Below are 15,399 nucleotides of genomic sequence, written 5' to 3'. Positions count from 1 at the left end.
AGTGAAATAACTGGAAGAGTGAGCAAAGACAAAAAGGACAAAACCTTCACAGGATATAAAATTATCCATGGAGAACCTAAATCTGAACTAAAACCATGAAGAAGGAGGTTCCTTCAAATCCAAAAAGGACAAAAGATGGCAAACTAAATTCTGCAGAAGTGCTCTGTTATAGAGAAAAACTTGAGCAGGCACACTAATGGGCTTTAAAATAACTAGTTCCAACAAGAAGATGCTAGAGTCACTATCACCAGTTTCCTGAATGTTCCCATTCAATGCGCAGGAACAATCAGAACAGAGAACAGAATATGAGGAAAAAAAGAAGAGAGAGAAAAAAACAGAAAACGCTGCCATGTGGCCATGCAAATCCTGACACCTGCATCCTGCACCCCATCAACTCTGGCCATCCCAGTGTGGAAAGGACATGTGAGGGCAAGGGCTACCAAAGAAGACATGAGTGCCAGTGAAATGATCAGGCAGTAGATTTACCCAAATAACACAGCAGAGCTACCCACAGCACTGAGGGCTGGCTGGACACAAGCCCCTCCACAATTCCCCCTCCTCTCATGCCACTGGCCAGAAATTGGGTCTCCACCTGCAAAGTTGTGAAGCTTTGTGACCTGTTTGCTATTCTGCAGGCACAAATGTGTTCTGCTTGCAGCATGTCCACTAAACCCACCCGGGAGCAGACAAGGTACCTGGCTCTGCTCCACAATAGTCCAGCAAAGGCGTGCTATTTAACTCAGTGTATATGGAGGTACCTGGGAGGAGTGGCGTGTAGCATCTGATGAAGCCAAACTTGTCTGGCTGGTCACATTCTTTTCTAAAGAATCTATTTTCTCAAAAGTCCTCTTCTGCCTCACTGTGTCCTGTGAAGCAGCCACATCGTTGGGAAAGCTGCCCCTGCTCTCCAGGCCCTGTCTATACAGAGACCTATTACTAGCTGAGACGTCATCCCTTGAGCTCAGGTTGATGCATTTTTTCAAGTGGTCGGACTGAAATCTGACTTTACTGCTCTCTGCCGGGATGCCACCCTCCAGACTTTCAGCATCAAGGCTGGCTTTGCTTCCCCTGCAAGCTGCTGACCTGCCCACTACAGCACGCATCTCGGCAATCAGCTTATCATTCAAAGCCGTGAGCTCGCTGCTGCTGCCCACAGAGCCAGGTCTTCCTTGACCTGTCCCTTGCCTCCTTCCTTTCCTTTTTCTCAAGCTTGGAGAAGGGCCAGTTGAATAACCAGAATCCTGATGGCTTATACCAGTTGGGTACTCTTGAGTTTGCAGGCTGTTCTGTCGACTGTGGTGGGCTTCCATGTTCTTGAGGACGTTAGCTTCCAAGATCCTCCAAGACTGCTTGAAGCTGTCCTTTGAAGTAAGCTGACCAGGTAGTTTAGTAGATGCACCAGCTGTTGCAGCAGAAGAATGGGAGAGTCTGGAAGACTGGTCAACGTTGACCATGTGTTTTATATATTCTCTGCCAGCTGGGCTGTATTCAGTGGAAGAGGGATTTCTTGCATGCTTCTTTGCAGCTTGCTGCTGTTGCATACCTGGATGCTGTAACAACTTGGTTGGTTGCAGCTGCTTTTTTAAACTGTTGCTTGGCGACCTTGGTGGAGACATCCCACTCATACTGACGCTTTCAGTGTCCATATCTACTGGTGGCTCATCATAAATTGGAGACTCTAAAGATGGCTCATCGTATATAGGTGCAGGGGAGGCATGCTTGGGGGAAGCAGGCTGGGGGGTTCCTGTCTGACTCCTTGGAGGTGTTTGAGAAGTTGGACCATTCATCAACACCAGGCAAAACCCACCATTTTCCGTCTTTTTGACCTGCATAGACTGCTTTGTTTCTCCTGTAGGCATTTGCTTTGTGGTTCCAGGGCTCTGAGATGTGGATTGAGGCTGAGCATATATGGCTGGTTTTGGAAGAGATTTTTGGTTGTTGGCCTCTGAAGCACTCTGCAACTGAAGCAAATTGTTTGAAGAGCTCTGTATCTGCCTCAAACTGTTCACTTTGACCAACATGGCTGCTTTCGTGCCTGGCAGAGGCTGCCAGTGGGTAGGAGTCTCCCTAAAGGAAGAAAGATACAAATGCAGGGAATTATTTAAGAATTATATTAACTGAAGTATCCTCTACTTCTACTCAAATACTAGATTGTTAGTCTCAAAGTGCCTGGAGATTCCCCAACCAGTGACATCAGCTCCTCATTGTTTTTTTCCTGGAGATCCCCCTTCCCAAAACAGAAACATGTTGTTGTTACACACACAATAAATTTCTGAGCCATGGACAGCAGAACAATAAGGTAAAATGAGTCCATCATACTAAAACCTGTCTGGTATCACCAGCACTGAGATAGGAAACAACGTGTGCTTCCCCAGGCTCATTAGCTAGCACGAGCATGGCAGCCAGAACGACCAGCTGAAGACCAGTAAGCTATTCTGTACCACTCAAGTCGTGAGTTAGAAAACAACCCCAAGTGTTTTCCACTTTCCTTCGGTTTATCAAACTAAGATGACAGTCCTTCCAGACCATGTTATTTTTTTGATCTAAGTTTCCAAATGCATGTTTATTTTGCAGAAAAACCTATGAGGTTTATGGGAGGCATATGGGGGCGGACTTCCTCAGCTCACAGGATGTGTGTTACACTCCCACACAACCCACCAAGCCTCTGTATAGAGCATCCTCCCAGTCTGGTCCAGATGCCCTCAGATCGGGTTCCCTTGGCCAAACCTACTGGCCCTGCTCAGCTCTCATGGCTGTGAAATCCTCCTCTGCTGGGAGTATCCTCTGACTTGTGGTGGTACTCAGGATCCACCACAACCCAGCACGCCCACTGCAACACCCCAGTCCCAAAGGTGCATTCTGCAGTGCAATAACAACCTGCGGTCAGGCTGCGGCTATACCCAGTCTATATTTGTGACCTCTGAAGAAAAGAGAGTGGAAAGGCTGTAAAACCAGCCTGAGCTTCCAGGTCTTCAACGGCACTACTGTCCCCAGGAAGGTCCCCTTGAACCTGGCCCCATTTTGTGTCCTCCCTCCATGTGTCCCCTACCAGCCGTCACAGGGTAAGACCTGAGGGCACAGGGCACGTACCCCATCTGCAACGGGAGATGTTCCTGTAACACCTTCACAGTCATTTTGCTTTATTTGAACCTTAACACTTGTTCCCCATCCCGCACTGCATGGCCCCTGCGCCGGCACATGGACTCACCTCCATCGCATGCCCAGAGCTAACTCTCGGTGATGCCACCCCCTGCTTGTGCCTTCCCTGCCAAGCCCCAAGATATCTGGACATCCCAAACCCCCTTGCGCTCTGCTCCTGCTCTCCAGAGGTCTTTCACCAGCCAGGTACCATCCCCCTCCTTCAGCACAGCTTCCATGGGGGTGCTCTGCCTCTCCTCCCCGCCATGGTCTCCCACCAGCAGGGCACATCTGTACACACCCTGCTCTCCCTGCACCCTCCCCCAGGGGACATATGTGCCCCACAGCAGCAGCCCCACGTCACTGTAGGTGCCCTATTTCACCCGCTCCCTGCCCACTTACCTGCCCCACATCCTCTGCCCCACACCCAATATCCTATGTCTGTTCCCAATCACTCCACTCCTGAGGGGGTGGCATACCCCTTCCCCATCCACCGCTTACCATATTTTGGGCAAAACATGCTCTCTGACGGTACTGTGTTGCTGTGAACCCCACCTCAGCACAGCAGTGCCGGGAGAGGCACGGGTGAGGCCAGCGCTGCCCTGCCGCAGGCTCCCGGCCAGGGTCCAAAGGGCCCCGCCACCCTCTGGCCGCACTGTGCTGCACCACTGCCTTTGCAGGGCCTGGCTCCTTCCCCATGACAGACACGCGTCTCTGCCTTGTGCAACTAACCAGGTGACTAGAGAGGGTTTGAGAAAGGGCCACCATCCTCTGCTTCCCATCCTGGGGTCTCCCCTGCTCCAGGGACCTCTGCCAGCATCTCCCACTAAGGCACAAAGGGTTTTAATTTAAGGGAGCTCCTGACACTACTTCAAGATGGACATGCCACCGCCATGAGGAAGGACTCTCCCCCAGCTACCACCTCCCGCTCACAGTGCTGCAGCCCAGGACTGACCTGAGCCCTGTCCCAAGAGCAGCTGCTTGGGAAACATCAAGGGATTTGGGATTGGCCTCCCTCCACCTGTCCAAGCTGCCATCAAGCACAGCCCCCACTCTCCCCCTCCTGTTACGCCACCAGTGGCTTGTCCTCTACGTGCTTCTTCCCAGAGATGTGATACCTGGAGCAGTGGGTAACCACAAGCGGTGCCAAGCGAGGACATGGGCAGGGAACAGCCAGCGGTAACAGCAGGATGACGGTGGCACTGGTGAGGACACGCAGCTCTGCAAACCACCTGGCATCCCTCCCTTGGGACCGCAGGGACTGCGCCTCGCACCGATGCATCCCTCCTGCACTAGGCCAAGCCCCGATCCCAAGTGCAGGCGCTGCCGCAGACCTGGTTGTTCCTCGAAGAGCTCCTGGACTAACAGGAAGAACCAGCACAGCAAGATCTGGCAGGCTTTTAAATGAGTGTTTCTGACACCCTTCCACCTACCCCTGCTTGGCTGTACCAGTGGCTTGTTTTGTGGCAGTAAAGTGAGACCTGCAAAGAGCCGTTTCAAGGACAAGCAGGGCCAAGCCACTCATATGCCAGGGATGATTGCATGGGAGTGACTTTAACTCAATGCTATGGCTGGGGCAGCATCGCATCTTGACCAGCACCATCCAGCTGCCGGGTCCCAGGGGAGAACAGCCACAGCCCTGCAGCTCCTGAGCTGTCCCCCAGCCTCGAGAGACACGCAGCTGTAGCAGGACTGGAAAATAACCCGGCGCTCTGCAAGAAGGCACTGGACCCCACATGCCATGAGCCACCTTCCGAGGTTATTCTTCTCCCTGAGCTACAACATTACATGTCCACTCAGCTTCATGCGCAGCTGAACCACCTGCTCAGCAAAGGCTCGGCAGACCCACCTCTGTCAGGCATGACACGACCAGACTTGTCCCCCTGCACAGGCTCAGCATGTACCGGTACTTCCTGGCATCGTCAGGACCACCAGTGCCTGCCGTTCCGGCACTCACCAAACCGTGCCAACCTGCAGCAGCAGGAACTCAGCCTGAAGCTCTGCCACCTCCTCCCTCAGCTCTGGGCCGTGGTGAGGATGGCACCACCTCCTGCTTGATCAGTCGTATCAGCACCTGTCCCGATTCGCACCCACGCAGCAGCACTGGGCATGTCCCGATCTGTCCCTGCTCAGGTGCGGGGCTGTGCATCTGAGCAGCACCACCAGCCCAGCCTCCAGAGACGGGCCCCCACCTTAGCATGACATTATGATTTTAGGGTTCTGTGGGACCCCAGCTTCCCCTCTGCATCCATGAAAAAGAGCAAAGCCTAGACTTTGGCTCTCAGATAAGGACTGAGGGATTTGATCCAGAAAATAAAAGAGAGCACTGTGCTTGTGGCCTCCCCCAGAGGACAAGCTGTCTACTTCCAAGAGGCATCCTGAAGCGCGACGCCTCCTTTCTGCCCTGAGTCACTTCACCAGGGTGGGAGGAAGGTGTCCTGCACCTGGGACAGGAGGACAGGGTGGTGCCTCAGCATGGGAGCTCCGTGCTGGCACTGGGCGCTCCCCATGCCTGCTCCGCAGATGCTCTGAGACCAGCCAGCAGGGCAGCAGGACAGCTTAAACAGACGGCTATGGCAAGGCAGTAAAGCAAGGGGTTCTGCTGCGAGCAGCAAGCCTCCCTGCAGCAGGTTTTTGGCACTTGTGGTCTACACCCTGACAGGCAACAGGGCAGAAGAAACAGGTTCCGCTGCCTCAGCAGACTCATGTTCCCTCCTTCAGGCTGAGGGGCAAAGCTCGCATTAGGACCCAGCCCAGCCCAGCCCAGCTCATTTCAGACCAACTGCTGTGAATCCCAGAGCAGGCAGAGCCTGGTGGCGCTCAAGCAGCTCTCAGGGGACGATGACACTGGGGCCTTTTGCATGACAGCCACGCAGGGAAGCCAAGCAGGGTGAGCTGCAAATGTGCAGTCAGAGGCAGGAGACGAGTAAGGCCACTGTGCCACCACTCCTCTCCGGTTGCGACTCGGGATGCGAGGACTGCTCCAGGTAACCATGCATTTGCCAGGGCTTCCTCAGTACCCGCTGGGTACTGGTACCTCCCCAGTGCCTGCTCTGTGCCCACGGGCACTCCAACTTCAAGGGGGGGGTACTGCACTCAGGAGCTTTGCATTGAGGGCTGGCGTGGGACTCAGGCATGTTCCTCATGCCACGGCAGTGTCCTTGAATGGCTCTGCCAGGATATCCAGCACGGTCTCACAGGGTCAGAGGAGACAGGGGAGCTGTGCTGCTCCAGTGTCACTGAGGGCAGAGGGAGCCAAGCTCCAGCCTGACCATGGCTACCACGATCCCCCTGACCAGGAGGCTTGTAAGTGAATGTGATGGAGAAGTGAAACCCCTAAACACGTGCTGTATCCCACTCTGCCTGTCAGTCTCCCCGGCCACTGGAAATCAGAGGAAAGAAGCATTACTGCAGAGAAAACAAGGCTTTTTTGAAAGGACTATTTCCACACCCATGAACGATCTCTTGGGGCCACATCAGGGTACAGGTTCCCTCAATCCCATCCGCAGGCTGCTGAAAAAGACCAAGCAGAAGTGAATGGGGACTTCCTGACTTCATGGAAAAAGGTTCGGCCTTGTCCTTCTGAGCAGTGAAAGCCCTAGCAGAAAGCAAAGTCAGTGGTGGAGAAACATGCCAACACAGCCTCTTGGCCGCGCTCTTCAGCCACCAGCAGCAGAGACCCTGCCAAGTCCCCCGAGATGTTCCTTCGAGGAATGCTTTCAAGTAGCTCCAATATAAACACCGCAACCCAGTGCCGGCTTTCCAAGCCCGCACCCAGCTCCAGCAGGCCCAGCATATCCGGCAGCTCTTCCCAGGCTCCAGAGCTCCATTGTTTGCTCTTCCCTCCCAGAAGCCAAGAGAAAAGGCCCTGCACCTCAGCTCTGCCCCTTCCAGCAGTCATTTTCCTGGTGCTTTGACAGAGGTGACTAAACAAGGATGTTTGTATTTCAGCGGCACTGCTGCTGCTGGTGCCCATGCTGAAGCAGGGATGGAGATGCTGTGGAGGCGACCCACCCAAACCCAGGTCTGCATGGCCCCGAAGAGAGCTCTGTGGACACACGCGAAGCATGTTGTGTTTGTGCACCCTGCCCCAAGGTCAGTGGCATAAGAAGGAAACAAACTTGTGTTAGGAATCCTGATGGTGCTTCTTGCCTGATTATGAAGAACTTAATATTGGCGTTGCTTACACTGGGCCTTGAGAGACGTAAGCCCATGACGAGGCAAACCAGACTTGGAAGAGGCAGAGGTACCCTCACAGCCACCTTCATGGGCTTTATGTTACACATCCCCTCTAACTCCCCTTCCAGTGCAGCCTCCTGGCATGGTGAGACCAAGCCCCTTCTCGCTCCCAGCCCAGGATGCTGAGCTGGAAGGTGGGTGAGGAGGGGATGGGCAGCACGACCTGCCGCCCATGCAGAAGGGACACACACGTCTCCTGTGCTAGGGGATGGGATGTTCCTAGGGACAGCAGATTTCTACCTGGAGGACTTTGAGATGCACTGTTATCACAAAGGGAACCTTGGACACCCTACACTGAAACAAGTCTTATGAGGAGCGACTGAGGGAACTGGGGTTGTTTAGCCTGGAGAAGAGGAGGCTGAGGGGAGACCTTATCACCCTCTACAACTACCTTGAAAGGAGGTTGTAGGGGGAGGGGGGCTGACCTCTTCTCCCTGGTGACAAGTGATAGGACTTGGTTCAAGTTATGTCAGATGAGGTTTAGATTGGGTATTAGGAAAAATTTTTTCACTGAAAGGGTTATTAAACATTGGAAGAGGCTGCCCAGGGAGGGGGTGGATTCGCCATCCCTGGAGGTGTTTAAAAAAAGGGTAGACATGGTACTTGGGAACGTGGTTTAGAAGTGGTTTTGTCAGGATAGGTTAATGGTTGGACTTGATGATCTTGAAGGTCCCTTCCAACCTCAGCAATTCTATGATTCTATGAAACAAGTCCCCAACCCTGGGAGAACAACAGGAAGAGGAGGAAAAGGGCTGGTCTGCATGGACAGCAGGGCTGGGGATGGCACAGCCCACTTGCGGCCCTGACCAGTGGCATGCCCGAATGCTGCAGATCAACATACAAGCTCCACTCCCAGCAAGACTGTTCTCTTCAGGCCTCAGCCCTCCTCCATGCCCAGCCCCTTCTCACCCATGAGGCCCAAGGAGCTCCAGCAAACCCCAGCAAGGCTGAAGCAGCTCACAAGACACTTCCAAAATGCTTCTGGCTGCTTTCAGCCCCAGGCTGGTCTCACGGTCCCCAAGGGAACATGTCTGTCCTTTGCAGAGCTTTCCAGCATGTGAAAGGATCATTTGGCCGCCATGTCCCCTGGAGAGAGTCCATCTTCCTTCCCAAGGATCCCAAGCGCTCAGGAGGGATCGGGAGCTGTAAGGCAAGTGCTTCCCCGCCATCCTTGCTCCAGTGAGGGAGAAGCAGAGCTGGGCTGGGCTGGGCAGCCCCGGGAAGTGCAGCCAAAAACCGACACAGGACCAAGAGCATGGGCAGAAGGGCTTCCCCAGGAGGCTCCGTGAATCGCAGCAGCATCTGCCCCTCAGCATGTAGCTGCCACTTCCTCAGGGGGGTCAACCTCCCTGGGCCACCTGGGAAAGCCAAGGGCCAGTGTCGATAGAAGGCTGCTCTGAGCTGGTACACTTCAAGGAGCTGGAAGAGCAGCAATGAGCAGTGGGGCAGAGAGGGAGAAGGTGGGATCGGCATACAGGTGGAGGGGATGGGCAGCAAGGAGCAGTGGTGCAGCGCTCACCTGTCTAGGAGTGTCTCCACTCTGCTGCAGTGTGCAGCAGCAGTTTGGCAGCATCAAGACATGGCAGTGGGCACAGCAGATTTAGCAATGCTGTGAGAAGGCACAAGAGAGGAAGGTGGGGAAAAAACAGTCTGCTAAACGAAAAAAAACCTCAACCACAAAGTATTACTGAAAAAAAAGGATGAAATCCCTTCCCACATCTCTGTGGCATGTGCTCGCAGGAGGCCCCTCTTGGGGACCACACTGGTCTCTTCTGGCCTCTCCATCTATCGTGGGACGATAAACACAAATGGAAGTGTCGTGGTTTGGCCCCAGCCAGCAACAAAGACCCACGCAGCCGCTCGCACAACTCCCACAGTCGTGGAAAAAGAAAATGACAGGGCCAAACTCGTGGGTTAAAAGAGTGCAATTTAACAGAACAGCAAAAGGAAAAGACGAAAACGCGATTACAGTACCGCCGCGAAGCGCACCGACCGGACCCGCACCGACGCAGCCCACCCCCGAGTGGCGACTCCTCTCCTCGCCCCGGCTAGCTCCTCTTATAGCCCGGGCATGAGTCACGTGGGAGGGAATACCTGCCCCCTGCCGGCTCCGGGGGAGATTAACCCCATCCCTGCCGGAACCAGGACAGGAAGAAAAACAAATCTTTTGCGCTGCCATTAGAGACAAAAGTGAAACTGTCTTGGGTGCAGGTACCTATAAATATGTCAAATGCTCCCAACAGCACTCAACCTATTCGCCCTCTGTTTATACAGATGTATCCCTGCCACGGGAACGAAGAGGACACACTTATGTTTGTCTTTGGAGAACAACGCAGACAACAGAGCTGACAAACTTGGTGTGCTTTTGCTGTTACGAGACCAGACATCCCAGCAAGGGCATTAGACCCCACCTGGGAATATTTGCTTTAGGCTCAGCTCTTTGCTCACCATTTTACGAGCTAGCAAAAGGCAAGAAATCTCTCCTTGAGCGTCAGACTCAGGTAGAGAAATCATTCTCCGCACCATAACTGGATGTGCAACCCCTGCTCACAAATAGCAGTGATGACACATGATGGATGTGCAAGGAAACACTGCTCAGTCTCCTGCTTCAAAGAATGCAGCCTCCACAGGCAAATGTTGTCGTCTTACTGGTGTGAGAATCTGGAAGAGCCTCACACATCCAAGTAGCCTGTTAGCTCCCAAGCGAGCTGCCACTCACACCTTTCCCAGCACTTGCCCTTCAATGAAGTGCCCTAAGGTTGCTGCAAAAACTTGGGCTCAGGATGGAGTGAGGGAGAACCCCTTCCCACTTCCCTTCCTTGCAGGAGAACTGGCAGTGACGCCTGAGATGCCACCTGGCACCAGCCTGGCTGGCAAGTAAAGATAAAGCAAATCCCTGCCCACATCACATTGCTCCCCTTGCTCCTATATGAGGGGGCCTGCGTGGGGTCCTCCCTGCTGAGAGGGCTGGAGAGCTGAGGGACGGGTCACAGCTGGCGTTGCTTATCCCTTGAGGCACAGCCAGCCATTCTCTGGACTGAAGCAGAGGAGGCCACGTTTCACTCCTGAGAGCCTTGAGTCAGAAATACTTTGAACCCCGTGGAGCTCAGGATATTTTATGCCCTGTGCAAGGCTCTTGCCCTCGCTCCTCTGGAAAACAGTTTGTCGGTGCCTGTTCTGGCTGCCCCAGGGACGAGGGGAAGCCAGCTGGCTCATGGCAAATCCCACGTGCCTGTGGCTTACCTGTGGTCACTGGGAGGGGACCAGAGGGAACTGGGAGCTACCAGGGTTCAGCTTAAGGCACTTCTCACTGTTTGCGTTTCTCCTGGCAGGGCAGGGATCATCCTCTGGATGGGTCTGAAGCTCAGAGGGGCTGCTCATGGGGCAGGAAGCACTGGAAGCATTGCAGGAACCAGTAAAGCTCTGGGCTCTTTCTGGTGCACTGTATGTGCACGAGCAGTGTCTCCCAGTCACACAGATCTGAAGTGAATATAGGAGCATCTTTCAGGGGGCAGCAAACAAGTGATAAACCTCAGTTTAGGGCACTCTAGAACATGTATTTTCCAGAATTGCCATCCTACACGGTTTTCATCATCTTGGCTTTTTTCTTCTCTCCTCACCAGCACCAGGCACACAGAGAGGCAACCTTGATCCAAACCCCAAGCTGTTAAAGAAGCCTGGCTCGCTGCACTGTCCAGAAGTGGGGACAAGGAGCACTGGCAGGGATGGCAAGAGTGCCAGGCTCACCCAAGCTCTGCTCTAGCCCTTGGGTGACTCAACTCCGCTCACTGCATAGTCTCCCCAGCTGTTGGTACCACATTCTCCAGGGCAGGATGATGCCCAGACAGGGCAGGAGGGAAGCAGAGCAGCCCTGGGCAGTGCTCCAGGCAGAGGGGCTGTCCCTACAGAGGGAGAGGATGCTTTTGTGCAGCTGATGCTGGCAAAGTTTCAATACAAAAAAAACCCCTCGATTGTTGTCAGACTGGTTTAAGTGTAAGAAAACCTCTTAGTCAAACGAAATAGCATCCCGTTATTGTTCTTTCATTTCAGGCTTTATGTGAGCAAGTAACTGTGCCCAGGAGCTCTGTCCCTGCTGCCCCACCTCCCGCCCTGGCCAAAGCTGCAGCCAGGCTCACCTGCACCCTGCAGCAGCCCTTGCATGACAGCTCAGCCATCTCAGCAAACCTCGCCATGAGCGTCCAACAGAGCTGTCATCACAGCATGACACTCCAGCCCATCCCCTGTTTAGGCTTCTGTTTAGCACAAAGGGCTCTGAAGCGATGATTATCTTTTGACGTGTGTTTTTATGGTGCCTCACACAAACAAGGCCTGGTCCAGACTGGGGATGTTCAAGTGGTACCGCAGCGGTGAAAGTGGACAGCTGTACCCTGGGAAGAGGAGGGCAGGAGGCAGTGATCACTGGCCTGGCAGCACTTAATTCCAGTGCTGCACCCTCTCAAGGCAGCACAGCATCCCAAACCATTTGCCAGGCAGGCAACACATTAGATACAAACAGAGAAGGCTAAAGCTCTCCCTACCTGCCAGGGTCTTTCCTCTTCTCTGCGGCACAGTCCCCCTTGCCCTTCTCCATCTCCTGCAAGAGAGCCATTTGGATGGGAGTGCTTCTGCTGTCGCTGCTGATGCTGCCCCGGTGCTGCCGGCCCTGGCAGTCAGGCTGGGAACTGCGCTTCATGGCCTGGAGCTGCGCCAAGGGCACGATGTCGCAGCCCTGGGGTCGGTGCCACACGGTCTGACGTGTGATGGCATTGTAGTAGTAGAAGCGGTTGTTGTTCTGGTCGAAGAGCTCCCACCACTGCTTCTGGTCCGACTGGCGCACCTTCAGGTTGGGAGGGGGCTCCCAGCCACATTCACCAGTGGTCAGGTTGACATACATCCGCTCCTGGGAGCGGGGCTCGATGATCTCCACCCAGTCCGAGCTGCGGGGACATGAAAGTCATATTAGTCTGGGCCAGAGGCTCGAGGCAAACAAGTTGTCTGCGAGTCCTACAGAGCTACTGCCTCTGAGCCAGGCAGTTGTGCTGCAGATCAAAGCATTGCTTGAGGCAATTCAGCAATCTAACCAGCTCAGGGGAAGAAGAGGGGAAGGCTTTGAGATGGGGCCAAGCCAAATCAGCAGCTCCCTGGCACAGGTAAGGGGAGGTCACCCCCCCACCCCGCCATCAGCTCACGCCACTCACCAGCCTGGGACAAGCAGCATACAGTGGGCAAGCATCATCTGCTGATGCTCTGATAATTCACATCAAGGGCTGGCACGATTGCAGGAGTGCAGGCGCCTGGCGAGATGTGCAGGGGAACTCTCGAGAGCGGGGAGGATATGCAAAACAGGATTTGCTCCTTTTGGGAGCTGCACCCTGTTGGTAATGCCACCTCAGGAGCCCAAATCCCTGGCTCCTGACACTGTGGGCAGCCTGCCTGCAGGACTCACGAGCTGTGGGGCTGGAGAGGACCTCTGGGTTCCCCGGGCCCTGCTTGAAGCCAACACCTGCTTGCCCAAAAGATAAATGTGGGAAGTGACTGGTGGATGAGACCATCTCCATTGCAAGCTCTTCTCCTCCTCCCTTGGCTGATGGGGCAAAGCCCTCAGTTGCCCTTTGGGTGTAAGGTAACACAAAGGACAGGCACAGCCTGCCACTGATCCGTAACCCCTCTGCCACCCAGAGGAACCCGTCCAGCCCCAGGGTCCCTCGCCAGCACTCACGGTGGCCCAGCCTAGGGCTCAGCAAGAGAGCAACGTGGCCAGTGCTGTAGGGTTGGTTTTCTGGCAGAACAGCGCAATGTGTTTGTGGCAACAGAGGTGTTGGGCTGTGCAGTCCTCATAGATGGTACATGAACCTTTAACGCTGACCCACCTACCCCAAAAAGCTGGCCCAGGTGAGAGCAGAGGAGCTCAGCAAAACCAACACCTGCACGATGCTACAGCCAAAACCATTTTGGCTGGCCCAGGTAAACAGGAGGGGGTGCAAACCCCAGCAAGATCTCCTCCCCTGCAGGAGAGATGCTGCCACTAAAATGATCCTAACCCTGGCAGCATGCTCAAGTGTGCAGCTGAAATCACAGGCAGAACCTACGCGTGACCCCCAGCTCCTGCTTGCACCCCTGAGTCCGGGCCCTCCACCCTCCTCCACCCTGTGTCGCTGGAGGCTGCAGGAAGGAGGCCCTATTTAACTTAAGTTACTTTTGTCATTAATAAAAGCCCTATGAAGAAGAAAGGTCCAGGGCCACCCTCAAAACCCACTCCTGCCCTGGTACCTTACCCCAGCTCAAACTCCAGCTGCACCCAGGCTGGCTGGGGAAGCTGATCCAGGCAAAAGCCCCCTTTTTTGTGACATGGGTCTGTTTTCAGCCAGATCAGCTGACCAGGCTCAGGCTGTCACCACCACGACCATTCGCACTGGTCCAACAAGCAGCTGGGAGCAGAGCACACCACCTTTTCCCATGACACAGATCCCTGCTGGGCTCCCACCACTGCGAAGAACGTGCCTGTGAGCAGTGCCACTTGGAAAACCCTGTGTCCAGAAAACATCTGGTTTGTTGTTTGGTATTTTTTGGTCAAAACTACATCAGTTCCCTTATTTGATTTAAAGTGCAACATGAACAGTCTTACCAGCACCCCACGCCATGGCTTGGGGTGGGAATCAGAGCCAGCCCAATTATTTACATGCAGTTGCAATGTCTAACCATAGGCACAGGAACAAATTACCAAGGGCATCGTCAACTGCAAAGAGTTGTCATCCATAAAAAGGGCATAAAAAGGGAAAACAAGGGCAGCAGCAGAGTCCAGCAGTGCTGAGAAGATAACGAGACAAGCATGTCCACAGACACAATAGCAAAGAAGTGCAGGTGGCACTGGCAAAGAGGGTCCAAGGGACAGCTCTGAGGGGACACAAGAGGAGAAGTGACCTCCAAGAACCCTCTAACTCTTCACAAGAAGGACAGGCAGTCAACAGGAAAAGGGGCACAGGGGACTGAAAAGGGGACTTAGACCCAGGTGGCACACTGGCAGCTTCAGGGGGAGAGAGGCTGCCACTGGTGCTGGAAGGGCTTCACCCAAAGGTGGCGAGCACGGCACGCCACCCTGGGGAGGAGGAGAGCAGACGTTGGAAGGGCTGGAAAAGGAAAGCAGGCACAGCAGGACCCTCCTCCCCAAAAGCAACACAGAAACACACACGTGGAGGAGCTTTGGGAGAGAGACAGGAGGTGGTTATGGAGTATTTGCTTGACAAGGGGGAAAAAAAAAAAAACCAACCCTGCAAGACCCAACTGAGTGATCAAGATGCAGTTGAGTGATGAACCTTTTTAATGTTCAAGAGCATGCTGGTTTTGATCTGTTTTGCCAGCAAGGGGATTAGCAAAGCTCTGAAACACCAACTGCTCTACCAGCACTGTTGCTCCTCGGGAGACAGGAGAGGTCAGCTATTTTCTGTTAAGTGCAAGCCATTGAAAATAACAAATTCTTCTCATGGCACTTGGCCACAACTGAGCTGTGTTGCTAACTATAGTCTTCCATTTTAACAAGCTTACATTTATCTTTGCCTGCAAAGACACGTAAGTGGATGACTTTGGTTGGTGGCCTCTTTGCTCCCCTTAAAATTGAGGGGCTGAGGATGACTGAGGTAGAGTTTAATCAGGGAAAAAATCTGCACAGAACACATTGAAATACCAAAGAGTTTGGTACAATCACATTCATATGTAAAGAAAGAAAAGGAAAAGCAAGGAGCACATTCCTGGAGCAGGGCCAGCGCCGGGCTGCCACACAAGCCTTGAACATAACATCAGGAACTCTGGAAAGACGTGATAAAACCAGGATTGCAAAGAGATAAGGCCATGACTTAGACATAAAAAAAAATTAATTCCAACTCCCCTTCACGGGGTTAAGGAATTTTCTTGGGAATTGCCTGAATAACGTTTTTCCCCATTCTCCATTGTCTCAGCTCCAAGTGCTGGCTGAGCAGCAGCCATGAAGCGTGCACTTGCTCCCGCTGGCACGGCGGCATCTGGTCA

General features: G+C 53.7%; 1 protein-coding gene across 1 annotated transcript in view; it reads right to left on the bottom strand.

Moving 5' to 3' along the window:
• Positions 1 to 12,294, bottom strand: part of LOC104287598 (rho GTPase-activating protein 39-like) — a 27,836-nt gene extending 15,542 nt beyond the window's left edge. The window contains exons 1-2 of the mRNA XM_009886319.1: positions 11,916 to 12,294; positions 759 to 2,067 (exon numbers count right to left, since the gene is read on the bottom strand). Coding sequence (XP_009884621.1) covers positions 759 to 2,067; positions 11,916 to 12,271 — 1,665 coding nt within the window. The 5' untranslated portion in view covers positions 12,272 to 12,294. The remainder of the gene's footprint in view (positions 1 to 758; positions 2,068 to 11,915) is intronic.
• Positions 12,295 to 15,399: the final 3,105 nt, after the last annotated feature.

This window comes from Charadrius vociferus, unplaced genomic scaffold (genome assembly GCF_000708025.1).
Source record: "Charadrius vociferus isolate BGI_N301 unplaced genomic scaffold, ASM70802v2 scaffold225, whole genome shotgun sequence".
Taxonomy (NCBI): domain Eukaryota; kingdom Metazoa; phylum Chordata; class Aves; order Charadriiformes; family Charadriidae; genus Charadrius; species Charadrius vociferus.
The sequence above is the reverse complement of the archived record's forward strand: the minus strand, read 5'-3'. Positions and strand labels throughout refer to the sequence as shown.